The 27,046-nt window shown below is 39.3% G+C and overlaps 1 protein-coding gene across 1 annotated transcript in view; it reads left to right on the top strand.

Annotated features, from left to right (window-relative positions):
* Positions 1 to 27,046, top strand: part of LOC117392670 (neurexin-3b-like) — a 565,984-nt gene that overhangs the window by 414,647 nt on the left and 124,291 nt on the right. The window contains exon 19 of the mRNA XM_055232346.1: positions 21,271 to 21,452. Coding sequence (XP_055088321.1) covers positions 21,271 to 21,452 — 182 coding nt within the window. The remainder of the gene's footprint in view (positions 1 to 21,270; positions 21,453 to 27,046) is intronic.

Raw genomic sequence — 27,046 nt, 5'->3', positions numbered from 1 at the left:
TTTCCATGCTTTTTTCCACTTTTTTTAATGCTTGATTGCAATCTGGCTATTAAAAAATATACAAAAATCTCCCGTCTCGGTGCATGAAATAATAGTACACAGACGAACCTGATGGATCCTGATTCACTTTGCCATTTCCTCGAGTTGATTGCCTCCATAAGCCCGTAGCAGAGTGGTGCACTTACCTGTGGACGCTGTGTACCGCACAGGTAGGCTATCTGCACCATGCTGAAATAAGAACTACCTGTCAAAATCAATCACTTCATCAGCGCCGGCGATGATGGCCGTGCCTGGTCTCAAACGAGGGAGGTGGAAAAAAGCTACAGAGCTTTAAATGTTACGAAATGAACGGGGACCTTAATCTCCGAGTGGGTGGTTGGGTAAAAAGGCTCCGTTTTATGTTTAAAGTTGATATTTAAGAATGTTTTGCTGTTAAGCTATGGTGACTGTAGGTTTTAAATGTGGAAGTGACTCATGTTCTAGCCTGTATTTCTAAACGTAATGAGAATAGGTTGCTAGTGAATAACAGCAGATTTTTAATGGCAAAAGGAAAAATTGATTCTGTGAACTGGTCAAAGTTTATAGAAATTGAATTTTTCTTTTGCTTTGGGTCATACCTGTACGACTGAGGGATTACACAGATACGTAAGTACTTGTTGATTCAAGTACTTACATATTTTCATACTTTTCCCATCAGTATTTGTAGGATTGTATGCCCGTGTTACGTTATAATGTCGTTTCCTCATCATAAACAGACTTGGAGTTATGTTTTGTTTTATTCACACATGTTTAACACACAAATTCTGCATATTTCCTGCTAAGTTCTTCTCTCAAACATAAAAAAAATCCACCTTGTGATGTCATGTGGTGATACAGGAAGTGCCGCACTGTGTTTTTAACTCTATGCACCTTCGCTAGAATCATTTGGATTATTTCTGCCGTGGAATTGCCAATCTCTAGAAAGCAAAAGGTAAACGTTAACTTGAAAACAATCACTACATGACATCACAAGGTGGAACAGAGGATTTCGAGCTTTGTAGACGTGGACAGACTAATAACAAAGGGTTACTCAAACATGTGTAAATGAAACAAAACACAACTTAAGGTATATTTTTGATGAGGTAACGACATTAATATAGGACCTTTAAGGTGAAAAAACAAAGGTTACTACAGTGTATTTTACAGTTTGATCAGTTGCTAAAAACACTTCCCTTTTACATTCTCAGCTGGGGATTGAGGATAAAGTTTGCTCTTATCTCCACCAGACACTGCGCCTAAAACTCTAAAACAGCCAAGTGGATCATATTTTTGAATAGGCCTTTGTCTTAACACGAAATGTTCAGTATCTGGATCAGAAGTTTACACGACTGAACAAAGGGTAACAGGTAGTTCGCTTCGTGACATCACAAGGTGGAACGGAGCATTTTGAGCTTTGGAGATGTAGCCAGACTAATAATAAACGAGTACTCAAACATGTGCGAATGAAATGAAATAGAACTCCAGGTCTGTTTTTGAGGAGGTAAACACATTATAACAGTTAAAGGTTCACAAGAATATTGCTATAAGAACCTTTAAGTTTGCATTAATTGTTTACTTTCGTCATCAGTACCAGAAATTAAAACTTAAAACATGATAACAACATGGCTGCTGTACCGTAAAGGTAAATGTGAATTGTAACATATCAGTTTTAATGGGATGTACGGTTGCTATGCCAACCCGAGCTCAGCCGGCAGATCTCAGGAGCAGACAATGTAGCTGTGTTTCTCTGGGCTATCATCAAATTCAAACAAAAAGAGGGCGCAGTGCAAGCAGAAAGGTCACCGGGCAATTTTTATTCACCGCTTCTTTTTGATCTTCTCCAAAACAGAAAGATGTATTGTCATCCTGATTGTATTGTTTTACCTCAAAGATAACACAGTGAAAGGTATGAATTTCAAGTGCTTTCTTTCTACCTGGACGCTGTCAATATCAAAGGAAATATTAGCCCGGGTTTCATTCAAGATGATGATTCATTTTAACATCCGACTATCTGCCTTTCTAATCCATATTTTTCAAAGAATATGTAGGTATCTGAGACAGGGAATCTCAAGTTCTTTTATAAATAGCAAGTATCTGTAATTGAAGCTAACGCTGTTGGAAAGTCACAGAATGGCGTTGTTGGCAGGATGCGCATCAGATGCTCATTTTGAACTTCAACACGGGGTTTGTTTCTGTCACTTCCTGTTTAAAACCACAATTAAACCACGGCAAATGGAAGTGCATCAGGTTGAAACGATATCTTCACCCTATGTCAGCCTTTCCACTGCGCTCAACAGCTACGGGTTCATATATAGCGGCAATCCTCTTTCAATATTTGACACCTGGCATCCAGAAGTGGCCATATCCACGCGGGTCCGTTTTATTACATTCTATACACAAGTGTGGAGCAAACAGACCAAGCTGGTACGATCCATTTGCTGCCCGAGTTTGTTGACATGTGAAAAATAACTTTGCAACACTATCTGCGTCGCTAGCAAGCCACCGCTCTTTTATTTAGCCAGGCGCTTCGACATAGCGTGTTCATCATTCTATTGAGTGGCCAAGAAACGCACTATATAAATCTAACCAAGAAGCAAGTCGATTTCTTCAGGGACACACAAATGGTTTGCTATTAAATGATGCAGAACCGCACTAAACAGAGCATACAATGAACGTAATGATTAGTTTTATTCACATTAGTCACTGTACACTTAATTCGTGTTCTCAAAGTGCAGTTACTCAAATATGGATTTTTTCCATTAAAAACGGCCTATCTCTTGTGAATAAATAATTAAAAAACTAGTTGCCAAACATAGTAAAATTGAATGAAAGTACAGAAAACTGAACTTAAGTACTAGTTAAGTAGTTTTATACAGTTTTTTTTTTTTTTTTTTTTCTGTGGATATGAAACTAAAGGGTGTCCATAAAATCTTTTTACAATTAAACAAAAAATATTACAAAGGCAGTTGGTCAGACTTGTTCTGTTGTACTCAATGGTTTTGAAAGTTTTTGACCTCATTTAATTTACCTCTATTTGCACATCAAGATACTACTGGATTTCTCATCAATGGGTGCAGTCGTATCTGTTGTGTTTTGCTTCAGTTCAGTAATGTCCCATGTCTTTTTTCAACACATGATATCGTTAACACAGCCCCATAGAAAGTAAATCCAGAGGTGTGATATCTGGTAAATGTGGTGGCCAGAGAATTGGTCCATCCTTTCCAATCCAACGGTCTGAAAATATCTGCTTGAAGAACTCACAAAAAATGAGATTAAAAACTTTTATAACCACTGAGTACAATAAAACAAATGTAATATATCTTTTCAGTTGCCTTTGTAATTAAATTTTAAAGTTGTAAAGAGACTTTATGGACACCCTGTCTGTCAAACAAGATATTTATCCAGAGAAAACTTAACTTCGAAAATGATGAGAACCAAAGTCAAGTCCTTTCATTCTCTGACAGGGGGTGGATGTTATCTTTCTTTATGAAAGGGGGATTTCTGACACTGGCTGGTGTTGGGCAATGATCTGAATCTTAATAGGCCACTCGCCTGAGCAATTGCGTTGTTAGGTTGTCATGGTAACATCTTAACTTTTTACATCGCTTGCATTTCAAAAAGTTTGTTGAGTGTACTGACTCGATAAATGGGTCCAATAGGGAGTTGAATCATAAAGGCCCTCGGAGCAGATCAGTGGAGAGCTGTGTTGTGTCTCTGCATTTTGGGGCTTTCCATTTCTGCAAAAAGAGAAAAATAGTGTTGGGTTCTTTGCAAATCCTTGGCAAAGCAACTCTCTCCTCTAGGGAAGATTCAATTATAATGACGCTGCCACTCGGAGCCATCTTGAATTCCCGAATTCTTTCCGAGATCTTCTTCACCTAATCCGCAGAAGGGCTTGGTGTGGCCCCTCTCTCTGAAGTGAAGTGTGCATCATGCATTATGAATGATGCCACCGAAACACTCATGTCCTAATTTCACTTGGGGAGGAGTGAACATCAACTCTGACAGAATTATAATTTTCCCCCAAAGTAAGGTCCCATATCGCTGGGTTTCAGATGACAGCACAGAATTCTAAAGGTCTATAATATTTAATACAGAAGAGGACTGCAAAAGTGAATATTGTTATAATGCAGATTTGTGTTGTGATATAGCAGGAACATAGAAAAGATCATGTTCAACATTTTGAATTTACTTTTTGGATATTTCATGACAAAGTGCAATGTAATCAATAGGGAAAACTGTCTCTTGCAGCCCGTCTGGGAGTATGACATTACCACATTCAAGGATCTGAAACCCAACCAATCCAATCAGGTTTGGAAGCTTTTGTGTGCATGTCTCAAAAAGGATTTTTTTAGCATTTTAACATCAATGGCTGTCTTTGCTCTTACCTTGAGGTTCTACCAATACATTATCCTCTATTGAGTCAATCATGTAGTCAAATTGTATCCACGGTGAAAGCTCCTTGTTGAATTCTATGCATGTTTCAATCATTTCTTTGCAAGACGATGTTTGGCCTGTTTTCCAGACTTGAAAGCGGAGTGACAGTTTCCAGTATGAAATAAGTGACAGAAAAGTTGTTTACATCACCTTACATGACCAGACCTCTGTTACCATTGCAGTTATTACCTTTGTCATTGTCAACTCTTCTGCGCAGTCACCTTATTCCAGAGGTTGCCGTGGGCGCCGCCATCGCCATCAGGGTTGTATTATTTTGCTGCCGATCTTGACAGCAAATACGTTCTATATGGACTACAGAGCCGTTTTAAAGCTTTCCAAAGAGTTGGCGCATTGTTGACTTCTTGGTCACATGAACATAGAGGTGAAACTTTTCTCAAATACTCAATTGAAAAGTGGGCGGGGCAGAAAAAGGTCAATACGCAACACAATCACACACATTTGGGTTTCTTCATCTTTCAGACAAACATAACAAGGACGATGATACCAGTAACGTCTTTAAGCATAACACTCTCGATTACTGTTACATGTATTTACTATGAAACTTTTCCAACACCTGCTAGTCCCTCTATGGAGACAAGCCGGATACATAATTACAGGTACCATCTATGGAGTGGCGATGCCGCTCACAGCAAGAAAGAATGTGCTTCAAGCTGTCGTCTGGGTCTTTGTTCACTTTTAGGTGTTTCTATTACTAAACAAGTAAAAATGTTTCCATCTAGACACCAAAAAGTTCCATAGCGCACCTTTTAACCATAGATTGTATTGCAAACGCACCCATAGTTACTAATATAAATGAACATCTCATGGTTTGGTCTTGGTTTTAAGTTCTTATGAAGACTCGGTTTTGTCTCGTATCTTGGTTTAGTCCTGGTCAGTTCAGGTTTAGATTTGGATTTTGTCTTAGTTCTCTAATTTAGCTCTAATTTAGCTCTAATTCTGATCTGGTGTAAGTGATGTAAATGTGAGCGTACACCAGTATATATATATATCCTTTAACAATCAGTATGCGGGGTCTATACTGCAGTCCTATCCCATTCCAGATAGGAACTTCAAGGTGCTTTTATCCCCATCAAACATTCTATATTGACCCGGGCCCTCTTCTCCGCAGACTTTATAACCTGAAATCGTCCGTCGTCAAAGACCTCCTACCTCTGACTCCAACAGCTTTCATCTCCTCTCTCCATCTCTTTCTGAAGGTCCGACTGGTGGCTGCGAACTGCATTAAAGCCAGTCGACAGGTCTTCTTTGTAGCCTGGAGTACTGTATAGCTCACCGAAATCATCTCTCTATATTTTTCTTTCTCTCTGTCTCCTCTTTTCCTCTATCCATTTTCACTTTTTTTTTCCCTCGGAGAGAATAGACACTGACATCTCTAAAGGGGCAAAAACACATTTAAACCTGTTCCTGAATGTCCCGCTTGCAACACGGGGCTGTCAGACTTTTGCAGTAATGAGAGGAGAGTTGTTATGGTTCACCTTATGCTGTTCCGAGTCTGTGCATGGGGTACGTAGACACTTGGAAGTATTTGCTGTAGAATGCAGACCGAGGATCTACAATGGCTTGGTTAATGGTTGTCAGAAAGCAGATCTCTGGTTCATCTGATATTAAATAGCATTTTTTTTGTCTTGCAGTAGGTGGAGAGTATGAAGATAAGGCACTAGTATTTGGCATGTCTTTGTTCTAAGTCAGTGCGGACTATTCAAGGTATTAAATGGTCACCTTTTTATATAGCGCTTTCCACTTTCAAGGCAGTCAAACCACTTTACATCAAGGAATTACTCACTCATTTACACCCACATTCATACACCAGTGTACGCAGAAACTGGGGTGAGGTGGGTTAAGCGTCTTGCCCAACGTCATTCATCTGTGGGAGCTGGAATCGCTTCGCCAACCTGTGGGTCAGTAGATCGTTCCGCTCAACCAATGATGTTCATGTCGAGGGTCGGATTATTGGACAAACACTGTATACCAACTGTAACGCAATATCACAATAGTTGAAGTCTTTAACATTGCGCCATCGTGAAGGTATATCATGTTTTCTTCATAATTGGTTCTGTATCAGTAGCTCTGTGACAGATGACATCACAACATCTTTTGGACTATAATGTTTAATATCGACTGGGAAACTGTAAACAGCAGGTGTGTCAGTTTCAGTGTCGTTAGCGCCTCGGTTTAGACAGATATAAGGCAATGTCCACCAGAAATCTGATCAGAACAGAAGAAGCAGCTTGGAAACATCTTTACTCTAAAACGTTTTGCCCAGTTGACAGAATTGAATTTTTCTTTTACTATAGATCATACGTGGACGACTGAGGGATTACACAGAGATATTACGTTACATTTTGGTGTTAGAAGAATGTAGGGTACTTGTGGATTTCTTTAAATATTGAAAACAATCCAAAAAATACCTCTTACCCTCTTTGTGAGAGCGTGGAATCATTACATTTTAGTATCTGAAGACAACCAATAGTCATCTGTTTTATTTTGAACATTACACCTCATCAACAGAACTGCACCATCTCCATCCAAACAAGTCATCCATGTAACACCCTCTTGTTCTCCTTTCTGTTTCGTACTTTCCCTGCGACGTAATACAGATGGCAGATCAAGCTGTTTATCGTGGAAATGTGTCAAGTCGATCCCCTGGCACCCACAGGTGATGAACGCCATAAGAACTTTATGATTGAGCCATCTAGCGTACGCTCTGTCGCCAGAAGCATCACACCTCAAGTGTCTCCCAGCACAATCTAATTACAGCATAATAAAGCCACAGGAGGAGGAGTTTCCATTTGGTTTAGTCCACCGCACACTCGCCAGATCAGCCCTAGGAATCCATAAATGTTGGACAATGGTATTTTGTAGGGTTTAATCTTGCAGGAGCTATTTTCATCAAGCACAATGTTATAGTGCTTCTAATTATAAAGCATTACATAAATGATCCCCTTCAGGTAAATTAGCAAGTTTTTGTTTTTACAAGTTGCCAGCTTCTCATCACTGGAAACAATCTCAAATGACATCTAGTTTGTGGTAAGAGATATCATCTATTTTCATCTCGAGGTGTAATATTTAAACATTTTGACACCTGCCAAAGATTGTTTCAAAGTACTGCTGTCTGTATGCGTGTTAATCTGATTCCACGAGTCTATGTGGGATTTAACTTTTTAAAACTTTAGTTTTAAACTCATTTTCTGTTTTCATTTTTTAATTTGAAGCATATAAAAGAGGTGCACTAATATATAAGTGTAAAGAAGTTCACGTATGGACATATTTTTATAGCGTTTTTCCACCTTCAAGACGCTCAAATCACTTTACATCAAGGAACCACGCACACATTCATACACCAGAGTACACAGACACTGGGGGCAAGCTGGATTAAGTGTCTTGCCCAACGACACAACGGCAGTATTTATGGCAGTATTTATTTGTGGGAGCTGGAATCGCACCGCCAACCTGTGTAAGTGGATCTGGCCGCTCAACCAATGATGTTTAAGTTAAAAGCTGGACCTTCAATGGGCAAACACTCTACTGACCGAGCTGCTGTCACCCAATTTCTTATTAATATAATGAAAATAGTGCAATTTCAACAGTTACTACAACTTATTTCACCCTTTTATATACTATAGCGTCCACTTACTCTTACAACACTACTACTGAAGCAACTGCAAAATCAGATACTGCCACGTTTTGCTATGGTCTTATATAAATTAACATGACATTGATTGAATTGACATTGACATCCTTTACGCCCATTTTCACAAAGCTACTGGAGCTGCTTTTTCCTACACACATGCACTGGCACTTGGTCCATCATTTCTGTCCACCAAAACCCAACTGTAGAAGAAAAGACTTTTTATCCAACTTTAAACTGCCCAATCTCATTTAGCATGGCACAGTCAGCCCCCTCTGGCTCCCTTCATCTCGGCTCCTTATACTCCCACATTAAACAATACCTCCAATCGCCGCTGTTTCTTCCATCTCCGTGCGTTGCTGTTTTCGCTCTGGGGACTGACTTATAATAAAACATGATCATCCATATATATATTATAGTGTAATGCATAACATCATCTCACGCGTCAGTGCAAATTCAACTTTAACGCCGATGTTTTCTGTTTCGCCAACATTTTCGTTCAAACTTTTCTACCAGACTGTATAGAATTCCACCAGACCATCCTTTAAACTTCTAGGTGCTTGTATATTCTAACACATATCTCGCTGTCTGCCGTAAATTGCAAACACTCCATGCTATGTCCTCATTTTTGTCCGATTTGGTGGTGCACAAAGCCGTGTAGTGCGGTAATGCCACAGCTTATTATAGTAGGGAACAGGCGGTGTAAATCTTTCAGGGCTGGCGGGATTCTTCACATAGACATTCTTTCACACTGCACCGCTCTGCATCCATCATATCCTCCATTCTGTTGACTTACAGGAGATGGGACACAAAGACTAAAGCAAATTTGTGTAACTTTTCCATGGATATTCTCGAAATATATTTACCCAAGCTGACTGTTAATTAAATCAGGTAGTTGTAGATTAGACCATGCAGGAAATAACAATTCTTTGACAGATTATATTGCAAAAAATACAAAAAAAAACATTAGTGTTGCTGGGGTTCAGATGGCATCGCAACATACTGTACGTTTCAACTTAACTGATGACATTTTGAGGACTTTTGATCATTGAAAAGATCATTTTTTGGTTTGATTTGTCAGTTGCTATAGAAACGTTGTAAAAGCTAAATGTAAAAGCTGTCAACTGGACAAAAAGTTGCAGGAGTGAAGACGTTTCGCTGCTCATCCAAGCCGCTTCTTTAGTTCTGGTCAGATTACTGGTGGACACTGCCTTATGTGTGTCCACCAGTAATCTGAAACTATAGAAATGTCGCTTATTTTGCGTCAGAAACCTATGGATTTGTGGTTTTAAGATTCTACAATGCAATGATGTCATACTCTTAGATGGAGGGCAAGAATCAGTTTTGTCCACATTGTACTTTGCCTAATAAAAGACGAAATTAAATCGTTGTTGGACTGAAGAAGTTTCGCTGCTCGTCTTCAGTTCTGGTCAGATTGCTTGCGGACACTGCCTTATATCTATGTGAAGGGAGTAGCTAACTACACTGAGACTGTAAACAGCTATTGTCTCCAGTTTCAGCCTTAACGATTCTCTGCTAATTTCTTATCAATATTTTCCAGCTCTCTTATTAGTTTGGCGGTTGTAGGCCCGTAGTTCAGACCTAGACGACTCAGGGATTAAACAGACATTGTCCTTTGCCATGAAATATCCAAAAGGTAAAGTCACAGATGTTGAAGTGAATCATTTCTATTAGTGACTAGACCCAAGAACTCACTATTGCAACGGAAATTCGCATTTTAACAGTATTCGTTTTAGCTGCCACATCTGTATTAACTATGATTGGCCTATAAAATGTTGTGATGTCATCTTAAACCCAGCAAAAGATCCCTTAGGATTCATGCTTTTTTATGTACATACATGAAAAGGACATCCTCTAAGCCTATTAAGACAAGTTTTCAAAGTTTGTTTTTTTTTTTTCTCTCCTTACTATGCGAAAAAGCACATTACAGTACGCTGTGTTTACTGAGCCTGCAGCGTTGGCTTTACATCTTAACACCATATAAGTCCTGCGTATTGAATAGTAGAGTAATGGGGTAATGTGGTCCCGTTGCAATCATAACTTTCATATTTGTTTCCTCATATTACCTCTCTGGACACATCCACTGTACCACCAGCGCTAGCCCCGCAGCACTATTCCAGCTCCTATACCTCAAACTCACATCTGCATCTGTTTGTCCAAGCGTCCGTCTGTGCTGTGTGCTTCCTGCGCTTTGTTTACGTGCTTTTAAGTCTTTTCCTTGTTATCTCGTGGGCTGTGTGCAGCGCCAGCACCCCGGGGGGACAGCCACACAAGACTAACACTGTTTTGATGTGGTGGAATTTCTGCCATCGGAGAATGAGGCGAAAGAAAGCAGAGGTTTGCAAAATGATGCAAAATGTAATTGCCTCCTCTGTCATGTTCAGAAGAAGTTTATCACCGCGTCGCATTGGCTTGTCGCGCTTCATATATGGGGAATTATTAGGCTGGCTGTCCTTCACTCAAATGACAATAAGGAGTAGTCTAAGGAGGAATCGAATTGTAGGATGCTGAGCTGTGTAATCACCAGGATTTATCTTCGTTTTACAGCCACTTATGCTTTCATAATTCATGTGTTCCAACTGTTGCCGTTCGCCTCAGGGACTCAGGGGAGGACGAGCGCGATGATGGAGAGATTTCAGTCACTCCTTTCTCTCTATCGCTCCTCACTGTACTATCCTCAATTAGCCGCTTTAACCAGGAGAGCGACATTCAGAAAAGCGCTTGGTGTTTCCTGAATTTGATTTTATTACAAATGGTATTGAGCCGTAAATGAAATTGGTGGTTGCAATCTTTCAGAATTTAAAAATGAATAAAACTTCAACAGAAAAACAAACAGGTAAATGATAATACAAGTACACAGAAGAACAATATGTAAAGAAGAGGTTTGGCTTTGGTAGGAGATAACTTTCCTGCCAAATTAAGAATATCTCTCTGTATTTTTATACAGATTGATGCCAGTCTGGTCTCCACGTCCTCCACTGCGTCTCAAACCCGATCAAACGTAACTTTCAATGTTTCTTTCTTTCAAACGTTTCTTTCAATGATGCATGTGAAACAAAGGAGCTCATTGGTCACCTATGATTTACAAATAAAATCAAATTTCTCTCACCTCAGATTAACAGTGTAGTTGATTCTGCAGAAATCCACAATGTTTTCCAGTCGCCTGTGATAATTTGTTTCCTTTATTTGTTCTGATATGGCGTGTCCCTGATTGGCTAATCCACCTGTCAATCACGCCCATTTGAAAACGTGGAGATTCACCGATGTCCAGACTCACATCTTTATAAAGTATTGAAGAAGTGTGTGTTTTGGATTCCAGCCAAGAATATTATAGTACTGTGGTCCCTCGTTTATCGGTCCCTTAGCCAATCAGGACACAGAACTTAAAAAAAAACAACAAAAGCATGCAAAATTTCACCCAAGAAAAATCCGCAAAACAGCAAGACCGCGAAAGGTGAACCGCGATATAGACAACTGTACTTCGTATATTTTTAAGATACTTCAATACCGGGTCTCAGTGCTATAGAAAAAATCTATCGTATCCTTGTCTGTCCGTTTTTCAGTATTGGAATTGATTATAGACACATCTGAAAGTGTTTTTGGACTGGTGAAACTGTCGCACAGACTGTACCTGACATAAATGCTACTGTGTAATACTACCCTTCATCGCAGCTTGAGCTCAGCCTGTAGGGAACAAATGACCTGATAGGAGCTTTAAGGCAGTATATATCGTCTGTATTCTTGCGGAATCTCTACAAGCAAACAACTAAAGAATAAAAAGAACTGAGAAGTTGTATTGAAAGAGTCTGATTTATTAAAGCGATTGTGCCACAATTGTAAAGAGCTGCCTGTCCCTGACAAAGTGTCGTTTTGCCTTAAGTTGTGTCTGTGCTGGTATATACGGCATATTTATACGACACAGATAAGAATAACTTGAACCAGAAAACGATTTTAGATCCATTAAAGAAGCAAAAGGCCAAAACACTTATTGGGACATAAAGTAAACAGTTTGTCTATATGCATCAGACAGTGGACAACAGAACACAGTGTACTGGATCTTGAGGTCAAATGGATAAGATATAATCAAAATAAGAGGTGAGAAACTAGGACTAAGAGGTCTGAAAACCAGTACCTAGTCTAAATGCCAAAGTGCAATTTAGGTAAAACACTTTAAGTAAAGATTTCCATAACAATATGCACATTCTATAACACACAGGCTTAAAAAATGGCCACTCTCCCCATGGGTCATACTTACGATAGCTAAACGTAGTGTTTATAGACTGTAGTGTTAAGCCGTGATGAATTCTGGGTAAATATACTACAAAGGGAGAAAAATGTAAAGTGTTCAAGCACTTGAGACTGCTCTTGATGAAGATGCCTGCCCTCTAGAGGAATTAAACTGTGACAAGGACACTCGGTAGCCTCACTCTCGCGTCTCTTGTGGTGATGAAGGTCCAAATAATAGAAAGCTACTTAGAAACTTAATGTAACTTGCCTTATGCACGTACACATTTTGGATGCATTGCAAGATGATGGCTTGGGGATAAATCCTACAGTCAGTTGACAGTTTATTACTTTACTACTCCTTGACACTTTACTTACTACCACTACTACTCTTGCATATGTACTGCGCCTAAAATCAAGCAACTTAAAGCTCCTATATTATGAAAACCTGGTTCATGTGAGCTCTAGCCATGTTCAACGCAACTCCAGGTATGTTTGTGATGAGGAAACAACATTATAACATAGATCAGAAAATAGTTTTAATAGTACAGAATGGCATTTTACCTTTATCTCTGGTATATTTCTTCAAAATCCTTCGAAAAACATCTGAACGGGGATCATCTCTCAACAAATCTGACCTTCAAAATGGACGGTTGGCGCCTCTTTCTTGGTATATTGGCAAGTTTAATCCCATGCTCTGGAATATTTTAGTCAAAGTAAAAAGAAAATCTCCATGAAAGCAAGCAAGTAGCATTCCCTTCGCCAGGTTACAGAGTGCATCTTTAAAATAACCATATAGGAAAATACCAAGTAAATAAATAAATGAATTCAATGCTATGGATATGGATTTTGAGCGTATGAAAAATCGACCAATGTCCGTTTGGATTAGAAGTAGTGCTGGATTTTTTGTTGAATTAACCTCTTGCTCTTCGCCCAGATCACCTTGAAACTCGCATTGCGGCGCCCACACTGCGTCCTCTTGCTTTATTCCCGTCCCCCTTCCTCCTCCCCCTTCTTCTTCCCGGTTTTGAAGGACATGACACAGCTCTGGAGAGCAGACAGGTGTCCCGACCTCATGTCTGCTCCCCCACACCACAGGGGACCTCTTTGAAATAGGGGCCAAGGCTCTGACCCAGTCTTCAGCCTGCGCACTTTGTCTCTAAATGGAGCAGGACTGCACTAAATCACCAGGGCGGGAGAAAAATGCACCGTTGTACTGCTGATGTATCTATCCCAATGTGAAAAGATAAAGAAACTGGGATTTTAGTTTTGTCCTGGTCGAAAAAGGAGGATAAAAGAGCTATTTTCACCTTTTTGGAAAGAGAATTATGTTAATGCAAAGTAACAGTCGTATGGGATGACCTTCAAATACGGTTTAACTAATCTTTAAAGTCAGATATGGGGAAATTAGTTTGGGAAAAGGGCAGATTTTTTTTTTTTTTTTTTTTTTTTTTTATATAGATATTTTTAACTATTCCATGTTTTTTTTGTTTTTGTTTTTTTAACCCTATTCATGGGTTTCAGAGCTATTTCTAATTAGAGATAGATTAAACCAGACATGCCCAAACTGTGGCCCAGGGACTAAATGCGGCCCTCAAACCAATATTTCTTGGCCCTCACGCTTCCAGGTAAATGGGCCCATATTACCTTGAATAATACTTTTTACTGTACATTTCTGAAAATCTACTTTAACAAGCCCATATCAAATATTTAATGTGTTTCATTGAGGATGTTAGCATGAATAAAGGTCTAGTGGTTCAGTCTTGTAATAATAACGCAGATTTGAACCAGTCTATGGCCCTCAATCAGCTCTCAGCTTTATTTGTGTTTTTATATGTGGCCCTTAATGAGAAAAGTTTGGACACCCCTGGATTAGAGATATCAGTTGGCCGATATTTGGGCTTTTTAGCGTATCGGCTGTTGGCTTTAAATCTCCGGCATTGGCTGATATTTTGTTTTGGTTGATTTGCTGCCTAGAGCACACACACAAAGCTTTATTTTAACACTTTAACACGAAGAGACAACTGCAGTAAAAATGTGATACGCAGCTCTGTTAAAGGATTTGAGGAAAATAATCAAATTCGGGCCTATATATATCGACAGAGCTTATCAGCCATCGGTTACTCTGGATTGCGAATAATCGTTATCGGCATCAGCCATGAAAAAACCCATATCAGTCAATCTCTTTTCCTAATTTACCTTATGCTTTCCGACCTAATTATTCACCTTAATGAGCGTATAAGCGTTTTTTTTTACAACTCCAGACCAGAGCGGAGTTTTGCCTTCATGGTACAGCTAAAAACTAGCATGCCAACGCACTTTCTGATTATCTAACAAGAAAACGCTTTATCATTTGATGCAGACAACACGCAGCGGGCTTATTTTGGCCTCAAGAGCTGCTTATACCATTTCTCAAATTCATGGGTAAAAGTTTCAGATTCCACGTTAACTATTTACATCATCATTGTACAGTTTTCCTCCTCGTTGCCTCTATCGCAGATCAATAGCTCAGCCTTATGCCACAATTAGATTTTAAATGGCCGCTCTCCAATGCCCGATGGCCACATGGAGATTGCATTATAGTGCGATGGAGATGAAAGTCCTCTCTGATCCGCTGAAATAACATCTTGTGCAGTAATCTGTTTGTAGATTTGATTCCTTTGATGATATTTCCCCTGGAGTTGGCTTTTCACCAGGGCCCCGCCGCCATGAAACGGATGTATGTTCAAATGGTGTTTACAGGGCCAGCATTTCAGTCACTGTGATGTGATTCAATGGAGCAAATGTCAACAATAAACAAGGTACCAGATGGAAAAGAAAGGCAAAAATGAATTTCATAAGAGGGTTTTTTGTGAAATACCGCGTATGTACGGTTAGTTGATGAAAATTGGCGCAATGGCTGAGTGAATATGGAGAGAATAGCTTCCATTCAATGTATTCAGTTCTCTTTTAAATGATCCAGTGCGTCCCCAAGGCCTAAAGTAGCTAAGATAGACACCCAACCCACGAATCACTAAGTATATGCAGAATAAGACAACTTTACCAAGCTTAACTATCCGTTTTCCCATAGTCATAGTGGCATGATGACCTTAACCTTAAAAGTGTAAGGTTCTGGTACACGCTGCGCTAAAATTAACACATTGATGCAGGAATCAATGTAATATTTCGCAACCAAAAAGCAGAAATGTCAACTTTCTTTACCAACTCCCTCTCAAATATGTTCCAACGCTTTCAACTTTGTGCCATTGACCCGAAGGCTGCCGTTTACATTTTGGTTTTGCACAGCTTTACAGTGGTTGGTTTCGATACAAATAATAAAAGTTCCCTATTCCGCTTTAGTGAAAATGGCCTTGGAAGTCTATTCAGTTTGTTGTATACTTTAGAAATTTTTCACAGAAGTCAATATTTAGCTGTAACTTCATGTGGCAACCTTGAATTTTAATCATTTGCGTCCCACGTTTCACATTTACCATAGGCTCAACACATGTTAAAAGGTGTGCTACTTTATGTAACTTTTCTGGTGGAGGGTCTGCCGGTTGCTTATCTCCAAGGAGATGTTCCACAGTATGGCATTAAACTTGCCTTTCTCCTTGTAGACAAATAAGTAACACCAAAGTACAAGTCTGGAAGAATGGATGCTTTTCGATGTATTTTAAGCTATAAAAACCTGCATAGTTTCATTCAAGATGGCGCCACGTACGGTCGCCTTGGTGATTTGGTGTTCGAAGACTATTTTATATATTTTTTAACTTGTATATTATTATTATTCAGTGTTTTATGTTGCAGTTTATCACCGAAGAAAGTTCCTAGTTTGCGTGTTGTGTTCACTGACAATGGCAATAAAAGTCTTCTGATTCTCATTCAAACGAATAATTCCAGTCGATATGTTTAATGCCCTACTGTGGAGTATTCCAGGCGAAGCGGTAACATCTCAGACACACAGTTCCACCGTAAAAAGTTACACGCTGAACCTTTAAATACACAATAGGATAAATCGACGGTTCTTTCGTCGCTCGTTGCCTCGGCGTTTGGCACATTTGCTGTGTTCTGTCGGGTTCGCTGTCTTCCCTGTACTTTGACAATCACCCACTTGTGTTGTTGAATGTGCTAAAGCGTCGCCCGTTCGTGTCTATGGGGATGTTTTTTGCACACTTTCAGACTGCGGAAGCTTCATGATGTGCATTTGTGCGAAGCTGTCTGCTCTGTGTGAGTCAGTCTGTATACTGCGAGCGAACATTGTCTACTTGAAACACTAAGCAAATCTCTTCGATGTGATAATTGGCTCCCTGGGGCGCTCGTGTCTTTCCTGCTCATCATCGTCATTCCCAACAGATAAAAAACGGGGGGAAAAAGAACATTTGCGTTGAGTGCATTTGGCTAACTTTACTACGGATCAAAAGTTAACTCATTTGGGCAAGAGGGGTGACGTTGAGACAGCCAGGCGAAGTCCTTTGCGAACCTAGCTGGAAGCGATCTTAGAGATTCGAAGACACCTGGAAAATGTCGTATTTTGGTTGTATTTTTGTATAGATCGTGTTAAAAGACGGCGGCAGAGTGGTTATCATGTTTTATTCACTCAAAGAAAAAAGACCAGAATTCAGTGGCGACACTATGTGGTTTCCAAAAAAGGTACAATAGGTCCGAACTCCCCTGAATATCAAACAGTTTTCCTTTCTTTGTGAAGTAAAACTAAAATAGGTTTTGTAAAATTGCTCGTATCACTAACACTAATGGCATTTCATTACAATTCTCCTACTGCTTCTTGTACCGCTACTATAATTATGCATACTTTCACTATTTTAATATGCAGCTTTCAGTATTCTTTTCACATACTTTGCTATTGAGTTCAGAAATCACTTTTAAGGAACTTATTATTATCACTTGAGGTCAGGTTACCAAGATACCAGCAGTAATTTAATCCTCAAAAGTTTTTCATTAGAGCAGACCTATTATGCAAAATCGACTTTTTCAGAGCTTTTAACCATGTTATAGTTGTTTTCCCTCAACATTTACTCACCTGAAGTTGTATTTGGAGTGATTCATGCACATTTGAACAGTCTTAAATCGCTTATTTCCAAGATTATTGCCGATCAACTCTTGTTTTCACCACCCCTGGCGTAAACCCGCTGCTCTGTACTTACTCCATTCTCCAATTTTAGCTTTTTAATCAGTGATCTGTGCAGGATTCGGCAACGCTCCACTGTCATTTTGGTTTAAATGAACAAAAAAATCCATCGGAGTTACCGAGTCTTTTTTCGATGACGTTTACGCCGTTGTCATCTCACATCGAACACCGCGGTTTTCTAACGAGGCGGGCACGAGCGCAGTAGGTCGTCTTTATTAAAGTACTTATCTGGCAGGTACAGATTAATTTGCAGTACGTTTAATAAGTCTCACCGGCAAAACTAGCCAGAAACAAGGTCTAAAAGTAGCCTGTGCTAAACTAGCCATGTCCGTTCATTAGTTACAAGTGCTGTTGGGGGCTAGCGATGCTCCATTTGTTAGGATACTTTGTATGTGACACGGGCGACCTTAGCCGGTGGCCTGCACTGCTGACACCAGGACTTTATACAAAAAACATCAACCTGTTTATGCAGCCGTAGCTCGCAGGCACAGGGACACAGCAGACAGAGTCCCTCCATCACTTCTCCCATATGCTCCGTGCAGTCTCCAGGGTATTACGGACCACGGAGCAGATTGTTGGCGGCTTCAGAGGGGAAACACAAAGACAGCTGGGCACCAATCACCAGGCCAAGCAGATGTTCAGGTGACTGCGAGAGGAAGAAGGAGCAGGAAGCAGGGCCACGGACAGCGTTTTGGAAAATACCTCGACGACTATGGAAATGAAATGCAGCGTGGTCAGAAAATGTGAACTTCAGTAGTAGTGGTAGTAGCAGGGGTAGTGGTGGTAGTAGTGTAGTGGTAGTAATAGTAGTAGTAATAACAGCTGTGTAGTAGTAGTAACAGTAGTAGTATTAGTAATAGTAATGGTAGTAGTAGTAGTATTAGTAGTAATAGTAATGGTAGTAGTAATTGTAGCAGTAGTAATGGTGGTAGTGTGGTAGTAGTGGTGGTAGTAGTGATTCTGATAGTGGTAGTAGCAGTAGTAACAGTAGAAGTAGTAATAGTAGTAGCAATAGTAATGGTACTAGTAGTAGTAATACTAGTAGTGATAATGGTAGTAGTAGTAATGGTGGTAGTAGCAGCAGCAGTAGTAGTAACAGTAGTAGTGGTGGTGGTAGTAGTAGTAGTAGTAAAAGGAAGCAGTGACAGTAGTAGCAGCAGTAGTAATAGTGGTAGTGGCAGCAACAGTAGTAGTAAAACCAGTAATTGTAGTATTATCACGCAGTAGTAGTCATAAAGACAACTGTACTTCATTTCTCATGTGGACAAAATCCCAAACTAGCCATTTGCTATTGTATAATTAAGAAAAGTAGTACGTCATAGCAATATTTGTTTGTAGTTGTAGTGTTTGTAGCGGTAGTGGCAGCAGTATAGATTTATAGTTTTGCCTGTCCATTACTGGTAGAACCAATTGCAGTACCATCAGTAGTAGTAGTAGTAAAGTATCAGCAATATAAATGTAGTAATACCAATCGCTGAAAGCCCTGTATAATCAATTCCATTAATCATAGTATATTACCATCATTTTACAACCTTTGAACAGTCCAGATTATTTGTATCCCAAAATGCAACCAAGACGAGCTTTATGTAACCGAAAGACAGAGCGAGAGAACTGGCAAACATCTGTAGTTTACCCCTCGGCTACTCTCCAGGGCCAGGCAGGTGTCCAAGTGACTGTATAGAAGTGATGGGAACCTTAGGAATGAATACATCACCGCTACAACTCCATCAGCAGTCTCTTGTGAATGGAGCCTTTTTTCCTCCAGCCCTAGAATGTTTGGTCTCTTATCGATCACTCTGTAGCTCCACCGCCGTCTGCTGGAGGTCCCGTGCCTTTGATGTCTTGATTATCGATGTCCATAAATGCAGAAATGGCTAAGCAGCTCGTAGGTTCTGAGCTTTTTCGTTTCACCTGGGGGAACATTACCGAATGATATGTATTTTTTTTTCCAGATATGCAGTGATATAAAAAAGGATTGCACTTTTCAAAGATTCACTCGCGGCCTACTTTGATCCAATCACAAACTGTACGATGATAGGAATTTGCATACGGGGTGATGTAATAGCGAAATTGTAATTCTGGCGAGCTCCTCCATTCCCGCTAGTTCCAAAGGACATCTTTCTCAACACGGCATTTGTCAAATTAGACTAGACGATGATTCTTCGATTTTTTTTTCTCCCTCCTCCTCTTCCTCAGCCTTTGTTCTATGGTTGCAGGTCTCATATATAATACATGAGGATTGGGGGGGCTTATTCCGACATTTATTCCCAGGAAAGAGACTATATTTAAGAGCGGAATAGGTCATGTATGGAGCAACGGGAGAAGCGTCTGACTCCTGCCCAAAAGGTGCTGGTGAATGAATAACATTTATAAACCCAAAATAGACACTGACATGGTTACTGCGGTGGCGCTGTGCCTGGAACATCGTTAGTTTGAGCGCGTTAGCTTAGAGTAATGTGGAAGCCCTGAACTCTCCGGTGTCTAGTTTGTTAGACTGGAAGTTTACTTTGTCCCGTTGTCAAAGAGATTGAAGTCGTGTCGGATTTTCAGTTCGCCGAATGTTGAACAAATGGAGGTTTTAAGATGCTAAATGCTAAACTTTACAAATGAATCTCTTTGGGTACCTGTCACGTGTTGCTGTATTTGGATTGTAGCTAAGTTGGTGGAGCGTTTGTCCATTGATCCGAAGGTTGGCGGTTCGAATCCCGCTCTTGACACAAACATCGTTCTCCAACTAACCCAAAATTTGGCAGTTTAGTTTTTGCTAGTAAATTTTTCTGGCCCTCCATTGTTCTATACTCTTTAGAGATTCCATAGACGAAAAATGGCAAGTACTTTTTTTTGGCTTACTCACTTGAATGTGCTGTACTGACTGAATGAGTAATTTCATTGAAACTAAAAGATATTTCTATGCCGTTTAAGATTGTACTTTATGGCAAGATGGACGTTTTGTTAAGAAAAGGTCATTGTTCTAACTTAAGGCTTGAAATACTTGAAACGTGTATTGATCAGTGGTGGAACGTAACAAAGTACAAGTAGTAAAGTATTGTACAGTATAAATTCTAGATATCTGTGGATAGTTTTTCCTTTTACTTCACTACGTTTGAGAGCAGGTATTTGTACTTTCTATTCCGCTACATTTCCAAGACTGAAAAGTAAAAGTATAAAGTATTTTTTATTATAGTGTGAGACCTTCTGAACAAGCTGAGGAGTGTATTTTTAACAGGTTTATAATGTGAGCCAACAAAAATATACAAATAAAAACAGGTGAAAAACTAAAACACAATTCAGAAATATTTTTTTTATCAAAACCACTACATTTGAAGCTTTATTAGATCTGAAAATCTGCACAAAATACCTTTAATTTTACTCTTTAAGTACATTTTTAAACCTGATTCTTTAATACTTTTACTCTAGTAGCTTTTATTTTGTGAAACTTTTACTTTCACTTGATTATTCTTTGCTCCGGTATCTGTACTTTTACTTAAGTAGCAAAATCGAGTACTTCTTCCAGCACTTCTTGACACTGTTTTTGCAGAAATGATCATCTACTCTAAGCAGTTAATACCATTTTATTAGTAGATTCAACAAGAGACTAAGCTGACGAAAGCCGACATTGCTCAAAATGCTTTTTCGTTTTTTAAATATATATACACGACTTCAGTATGTTTTAGATCTTTCATGTAGTTTTCCACACACATACACACACTCACGCTATCACCAAACACCCACACATGTTTCTCCAGTGTTTCCACCGCGCCACATCTAACCTTTTTACTTCTCGCTCTCGTTGCAGCCGGCACCACCTACATCTTCGGAAAGGGCGGGGGTCTCATCACTTACACGTGGCCCAACAACGAGAGGCCGAGCACGAGAACGGACCGCCTGGCCGTGGGTTTCAGCACCACCATTAAAGACGGCATCCTGGTTCGCATAGACTCCGCCCCCCGCCTCGGAGACTACATCATGCTGCACATTGTAAGTACCGCGGCGAATCCTCTTGACCGTTTCCAGTCTTGCATTATTTAGCAGCTTAAAACCCACTAGTCCCCCATTCAAGTCACTTAATTACTTTGAGGCTAGACATCTGGTGCAAGCTAATTACCAAAACACTTTCCTTTGGCTGCTGGAGCACTTTCCATGTCTGGCCAAGAGGAAGACCACATGCTGAATGGTGTTTTTCATTGTTCAAAAGTGCTATCTGATTTTAGTGTTGAAAATGCTAGCGATGTAATAAATATGCCTGTAATATAACAAAAAAATATTGGTGGAAAATTTGGTTAAAGGTCCTAAATTACACGAAATTCATTATTGTGAGCTTTAAACCATGTTATAATGTTGTTACCTCCTCAAAAACATGCCTGGAGTTGTATTTTGTTTCATTTACACATGTTTGAGTTATTATTTATTATTAGTTTGTCTACATCTCCAAAGCTCAAAATGCTCTGTTCCACCTTGTGATGTCATGAAGTGGTCGTTTTCAAGTTAATATCTACCTTTTACCTTTTGTTCAGTTGAGATTTGGCAATTCCAGACCTTAAATCATCCAAATGATTCTAGTGAAGGCGTATGGAGTTTAAAAATACAGTAAAGCACTTCCTGTATTCCCACATGATGACATCACAAGGTGGAACAGAGTGTTTTCTGTTTGGGAGAAGGACTCATATGCGGGATTTGTGTGTTAAACATGTGTGAATGAAACAAAATGTAACTCCAGGTGTATTTTTGATGAGGAAACGACATCATAATAACATAGACCAGAAGATTCTGTAATACAGGCCCTTTAATCGTTTGAATTGTGTGAAGTGTGAATTTATATCACGATTGAAATGTAAGGTTTGAGCTGGAAATCTATGGGTGCTGAGTTGTAATTTAGCTGGTTACAAATTCCGTTTTTTGAGTTATCTGACAATGCATTGAGTTATATAGGCCTTGCTGTTTCGAGCTAATGCTAATGCTCAGAAATTACATCGTAATTTCTGAGCATTAGCATTACAGTAAAACCACATGATGAGGCTTTTCTGAGGCTATATTCACGGCATGATTTGTGCATAGAAATGGACAGTTTTTACAAAGTGTGTTTCTAAATCGCTCTTAGCTACTGTCATCCAACTTGTGTCATGTTTATTGTGCTAAGTTAGTAGTGTTCATTGACTGATCCGAAGGTTGCAGATTCGAATCCCGCTCTGAATATAAAAAAAAACCAAAACACATTAGTTGAGCGATCAGATCCACTGACGCACAGGTTATTGGTGCGTTTCTAGCTCCCACAGATGAACGCTGTTGTTGTGTTGTTCGTTTCTTGACGTAAAGCGCTTCGACTGCCTTGAAGGTGGAAAAGCGCTATATAAAAATGCGACTATTTGCCAAGTACTGTTATACAAATTTGTGCGTGGCGTCGACTATCTGTGAACTTCAGGTTGCCTTAGGTATTATCGCAGTGTTGAATGAATCCAATAACACACTTGACCCACTGGCTGCTGATCATAATCTCATATACACAACACAAAAAAAAGTTGTACGTCAGTTTGTACCTTAGAGCCACTGCAAATAACTGTATTTCTCTGATGTTAGCTGAGTTGCACTGCGTAATATTTGCCACTTACTTCCTTAGACTCTTCCACACTATGGCAACTAGCTCATCTATGTATCATTTAATTAATCCCAGGTATTTTTATTTCTTTGACGACATAATATCGAACATTCTAAGCAAAGCGTGGACACGAGAAGAGCCGTACTCCACCCCAAAAGTTACGCAGTGCACCAGTACTTCCACAGTATATATAAGAACGAGTTGAAATACACCGTCATTGACTATTTTTACTATATTTGTCAGACAGGAGCTAGTCTTACTGCCCAGAATTTACATCGCAATCCTCTGGCCAAACTCACAGTATCACTCCAGTGCTGAATTACAGAAACTACCAATCTATAAAAGTGTAGACATCTCACTCCACTCTCCTCCTCACCATCTTCTTCCAGCAAAAAAAAATCCTCTTCTTCATCACATTGGAACTGACTCCCAGCATGAATAATGAATGCTCCCTCCATGCATATGCAGCTGCCGGGAGCCGAGGAGTTGGGATTCCCGGCCAGTCGTCTGCTCATCCACACAGCATTTTAATAATCCGTCAGCGTGACCTTGTCTTTGACTGGTTTACACAGGCATTACGTTTTAGCATAATCATTTTTAGCGGCAGGCCCTTAAATGTCGGTATGGAGATGTAACTTCAAGGATACCGTCGGGTTTCTGATGATGTTGTGGGATAAAATCGGTGAGATTGAAAAAATTGCGACTCCTGTCCGGTTTCATTCGCCTCGTCGCTCAAGACTCTCTTTGCTACGTCAAAAGAGTACGGTGTCTTGTGGAGTTTTGGTGAGTTTGATTGACAGGGATGTTAACCAATCACAAAACAAAAATGTCGGGATACATGCATTTTAATTAGCAGGACAAATATAGAACCACATAAAGGAGTTATATAATGATCCCTGAATCTTTATATTCCAAACTTAATAGCATAATAATAACATAAACGTCATTGGTTGGGAATGTACAATTTTGTTCAAATGTATGAGCTGCAATAAATAGATAGCAGAATGAAATGCTTTGGTAGTTAGTTTATATCTAAAATGAGTCATAGAAGTTAGTTATTCAACCTTCTACGGCTCAAATCTTATCGTACTGAAAAATAACTAAAAGCCTCCCACTAATACGAGAAATTACCCATGATAATTTATTATTATTATTATTATTTTATTTTTTTTACTTTATTTTAATGCATTTCCTTATTCCCATTTTATTATAGTTCATATTACTATTCTTTGTTAAATGTTGCACCATAACGTCCTAGTAAGTTCCTAGTTTGTGAATTTTCAATGCCAGTGAAACCTATTCTGATACTGATACTAGTACTTTTTTCATTATAAGAAAGATTTTACAAAAACAAAACAAAAAGGTTGCCCAGATTTATCTAGTTTTTTTTTTTTTTATATTCAACTATTTAACTTTTACTTCCTGGTTGGACAAGGGCAGGCGTTTCTATAACTGTTACCTAGCAACCATCATGGTAACAAGGGCCAAAGTAATTATGATTAGACAAATAAAAATCAACGATGACAACACCTTTATTCTGTTAAATCAATGTTTAATCTGTCAGAAAAATGTGTTCCATCCACATAAAGTACCGCACCATACGTAGTAAGTGTTCAGGTGTAGTAGAGGTATTCCTTTTTTAGAACTCTCTGCTATTTCCTGTTTTTTTTTGTACCTTTCTTCTCAACATTTGTTTTTGTTTTTTTCACAAACTGCCATCAAAGTCTCATACTGTGCTATTTCCAGATCCATGTTATAATGTTGTTTCCTCTCCAAAACACACCTGGAGTTGTGTTTTGTTTCATTCACAACTGTTCAAACCCAGCGTATTTAAGCTCAGTTCTTTTCTCAAGCAGAAAACACTTTGTTCCCCCTTGTGATGTCATCATGTGGTAATACAGGAAGTGCTCCACTGTGTTTTTAAACTCCACACACCTTCACTAACATCATTTGAATAATTACAGCCTTGAAATTTCCAATCTGTACTGAACTAAACGTAAAAGGTAGCTGTTAATTTGTAAACTACCACTTCATGACATCACAAGGTGGAACGGAGCATTTTGAGCTTTGGAGATGTAGACAGACTGAAACAAAACGCAACTCCAGGTATGTTTTTGAGGAGGTAACAACATTATAACATGGCTTAAAGTTCAGTTTTGCCTAATATAGGACCTGTAACTAATGTAAAACTATGATAAATACTTACCACTGATACTATCCCACCAAACCAAGTCATAATTAGAAAAACGTGAAAAGCCGTCGTCTGCACTTTCACTCCATTTGACCACGTACATGAGGGGGTCGGGCTCGCCGGTGTTGACACAGTGTAAAATAGATGTGTTGATGAGGAGGGGCTACAGTTGCACAGCAGATTGAAAGTCTTAAAGAGTTTTCTGGCCATGTGGTTCCCAAAACACGCCATCTGCTCACCGGAAGATGTGGCCAAAAACAACCTGTATAGAGACGTGCTTGCCAAGGTGCGAAAAAGTAAAATTGGATCGGTGTTTATGGACCAGAAAGGCTTAAAAAGTGAATGAGAATGAGGAAAAAGTTGGTCGTGTGATGAAAATATAATCCTAAAGTGACAATCTAGGAAGGCACAATGGATCGCAAACGAATGACAATCGGAATTTGAATTGTCTTAGACGTATGCAAACATGTTCGGAAATGCATGTGATTCTTGTATTAGGTTGGCGGTTCGAATCTCGCTCTCGACGCAAACATCATTGGTTGAGCGGTCATATCCATTGATCCACAGGACAACGGTGCGATTCCAGCTCCCACAGATGAATGCTATCGGGCAAGACACTTAATGCATCTTGCCCCCAGTGTCTGCGTACACTTTTATTCACTTTTATTAACTATTGAAACAAATTGACTGATTAGCTTTAACCCAATAGCGTGGATGTTATCGCGGTTGCGGACTTTCCATTACCGTAACTCTGCAACAATTGTGCTTTATGTAAATTCAAACGGCGTCTCAAAGCAGAGGCATGGGGCTCTTTAAATATGTTACTGTCATTACGGTAATGTGCTTACGTTATCCCTCGAAGACGACGAATCAGAGCGCAGGTACCGCCGGGATTTACCCAGTCAGTTATTCAGTCAATGCATTAAAGGAAAAATACGGATGGATGTGTAAAATAGAGGTATAGTAGATTCTGATATTTCCTTTAACATAATTTTTATGGCTAAAGAATAAAAGTCTAGGCGAGTGATACTGGTCTATAATGTGTGTACAACTCTACTGTCAATTCAGACGCTTAATGAAAGTGCCTTGAAGGTGAAAAAGCGCTGTATAAAAATGTGACCATTTCAACTTTATTTCAAACATTAATGCTCCTTAACATTGCGCTATGAACTGAATCCTGATGTCAAAACAGAAATCACAAATCTAACCACAGTCTCAACACATTTCAGATAATTTGCACATTTTGATTCAAGATATGAGCATTAATAAGACAAATCAGGCCCTTCTTCTTTGCTAAACCAGCGACTAAACTATCCTCGCTCCTGATTGGCTCTTTGGTTGCTATGATACTTTTATAATTCACACGTTTTCTTTTTTTTTGTTTTACCCCAACATTTTTCATTCCTATCTCAACGTTTACATATTTAAACATTACTACGCTGTGTAATTAGTTTTCCACAAATGCGCCAGAAATCTCAAAAGGAAGCAAAATTGTAACTTTCTTAGCATCTCAGCAGGAGTAGCCAAGCAGGGCATCTCATCTAATTTATCTGTGGGAAGCGGACATCTTCATTCCTTGTGTCTCTAGGCGCAAATGAATTTTATTAGCACTTTTTTTTTTTTATACATGGATTTTAGTTTTTTTTTTCTTTTCTTTTCTTTTTTTACACGGAATATTTTCAATTATTTATCAGCAGCCAGGGGTTAGCAAAGTCAAGATCATTTAAATGTACCGTTATTCTATCCTTCAGCAAAGACATTGACAAAACAAAGCACTACAAGGCATTT

The sequence above is a fragment of the Periophthalmus magnuspinnatus genome, chromosome 24, assembly GCF_009829125.3.
Source record: "Periophthalmus magnuspinnatus isolate fPerMag1 chromosome 24, fPerMag1.2.pri, whole genome shotgun sequence".
NCBI classification, from domain to species: domain Eukaryota; kingdom Metazoa; phylum Chordata; class Actinopteri; order Gobiiformes; family Gobiidae; genus Periophthalmus; species Periophthalmus magnuspinnatus.
Note: the sequence above shows the minus strand (reverse complement) of the source record. Positions and strands in the feature narration are given on the sequence as shown.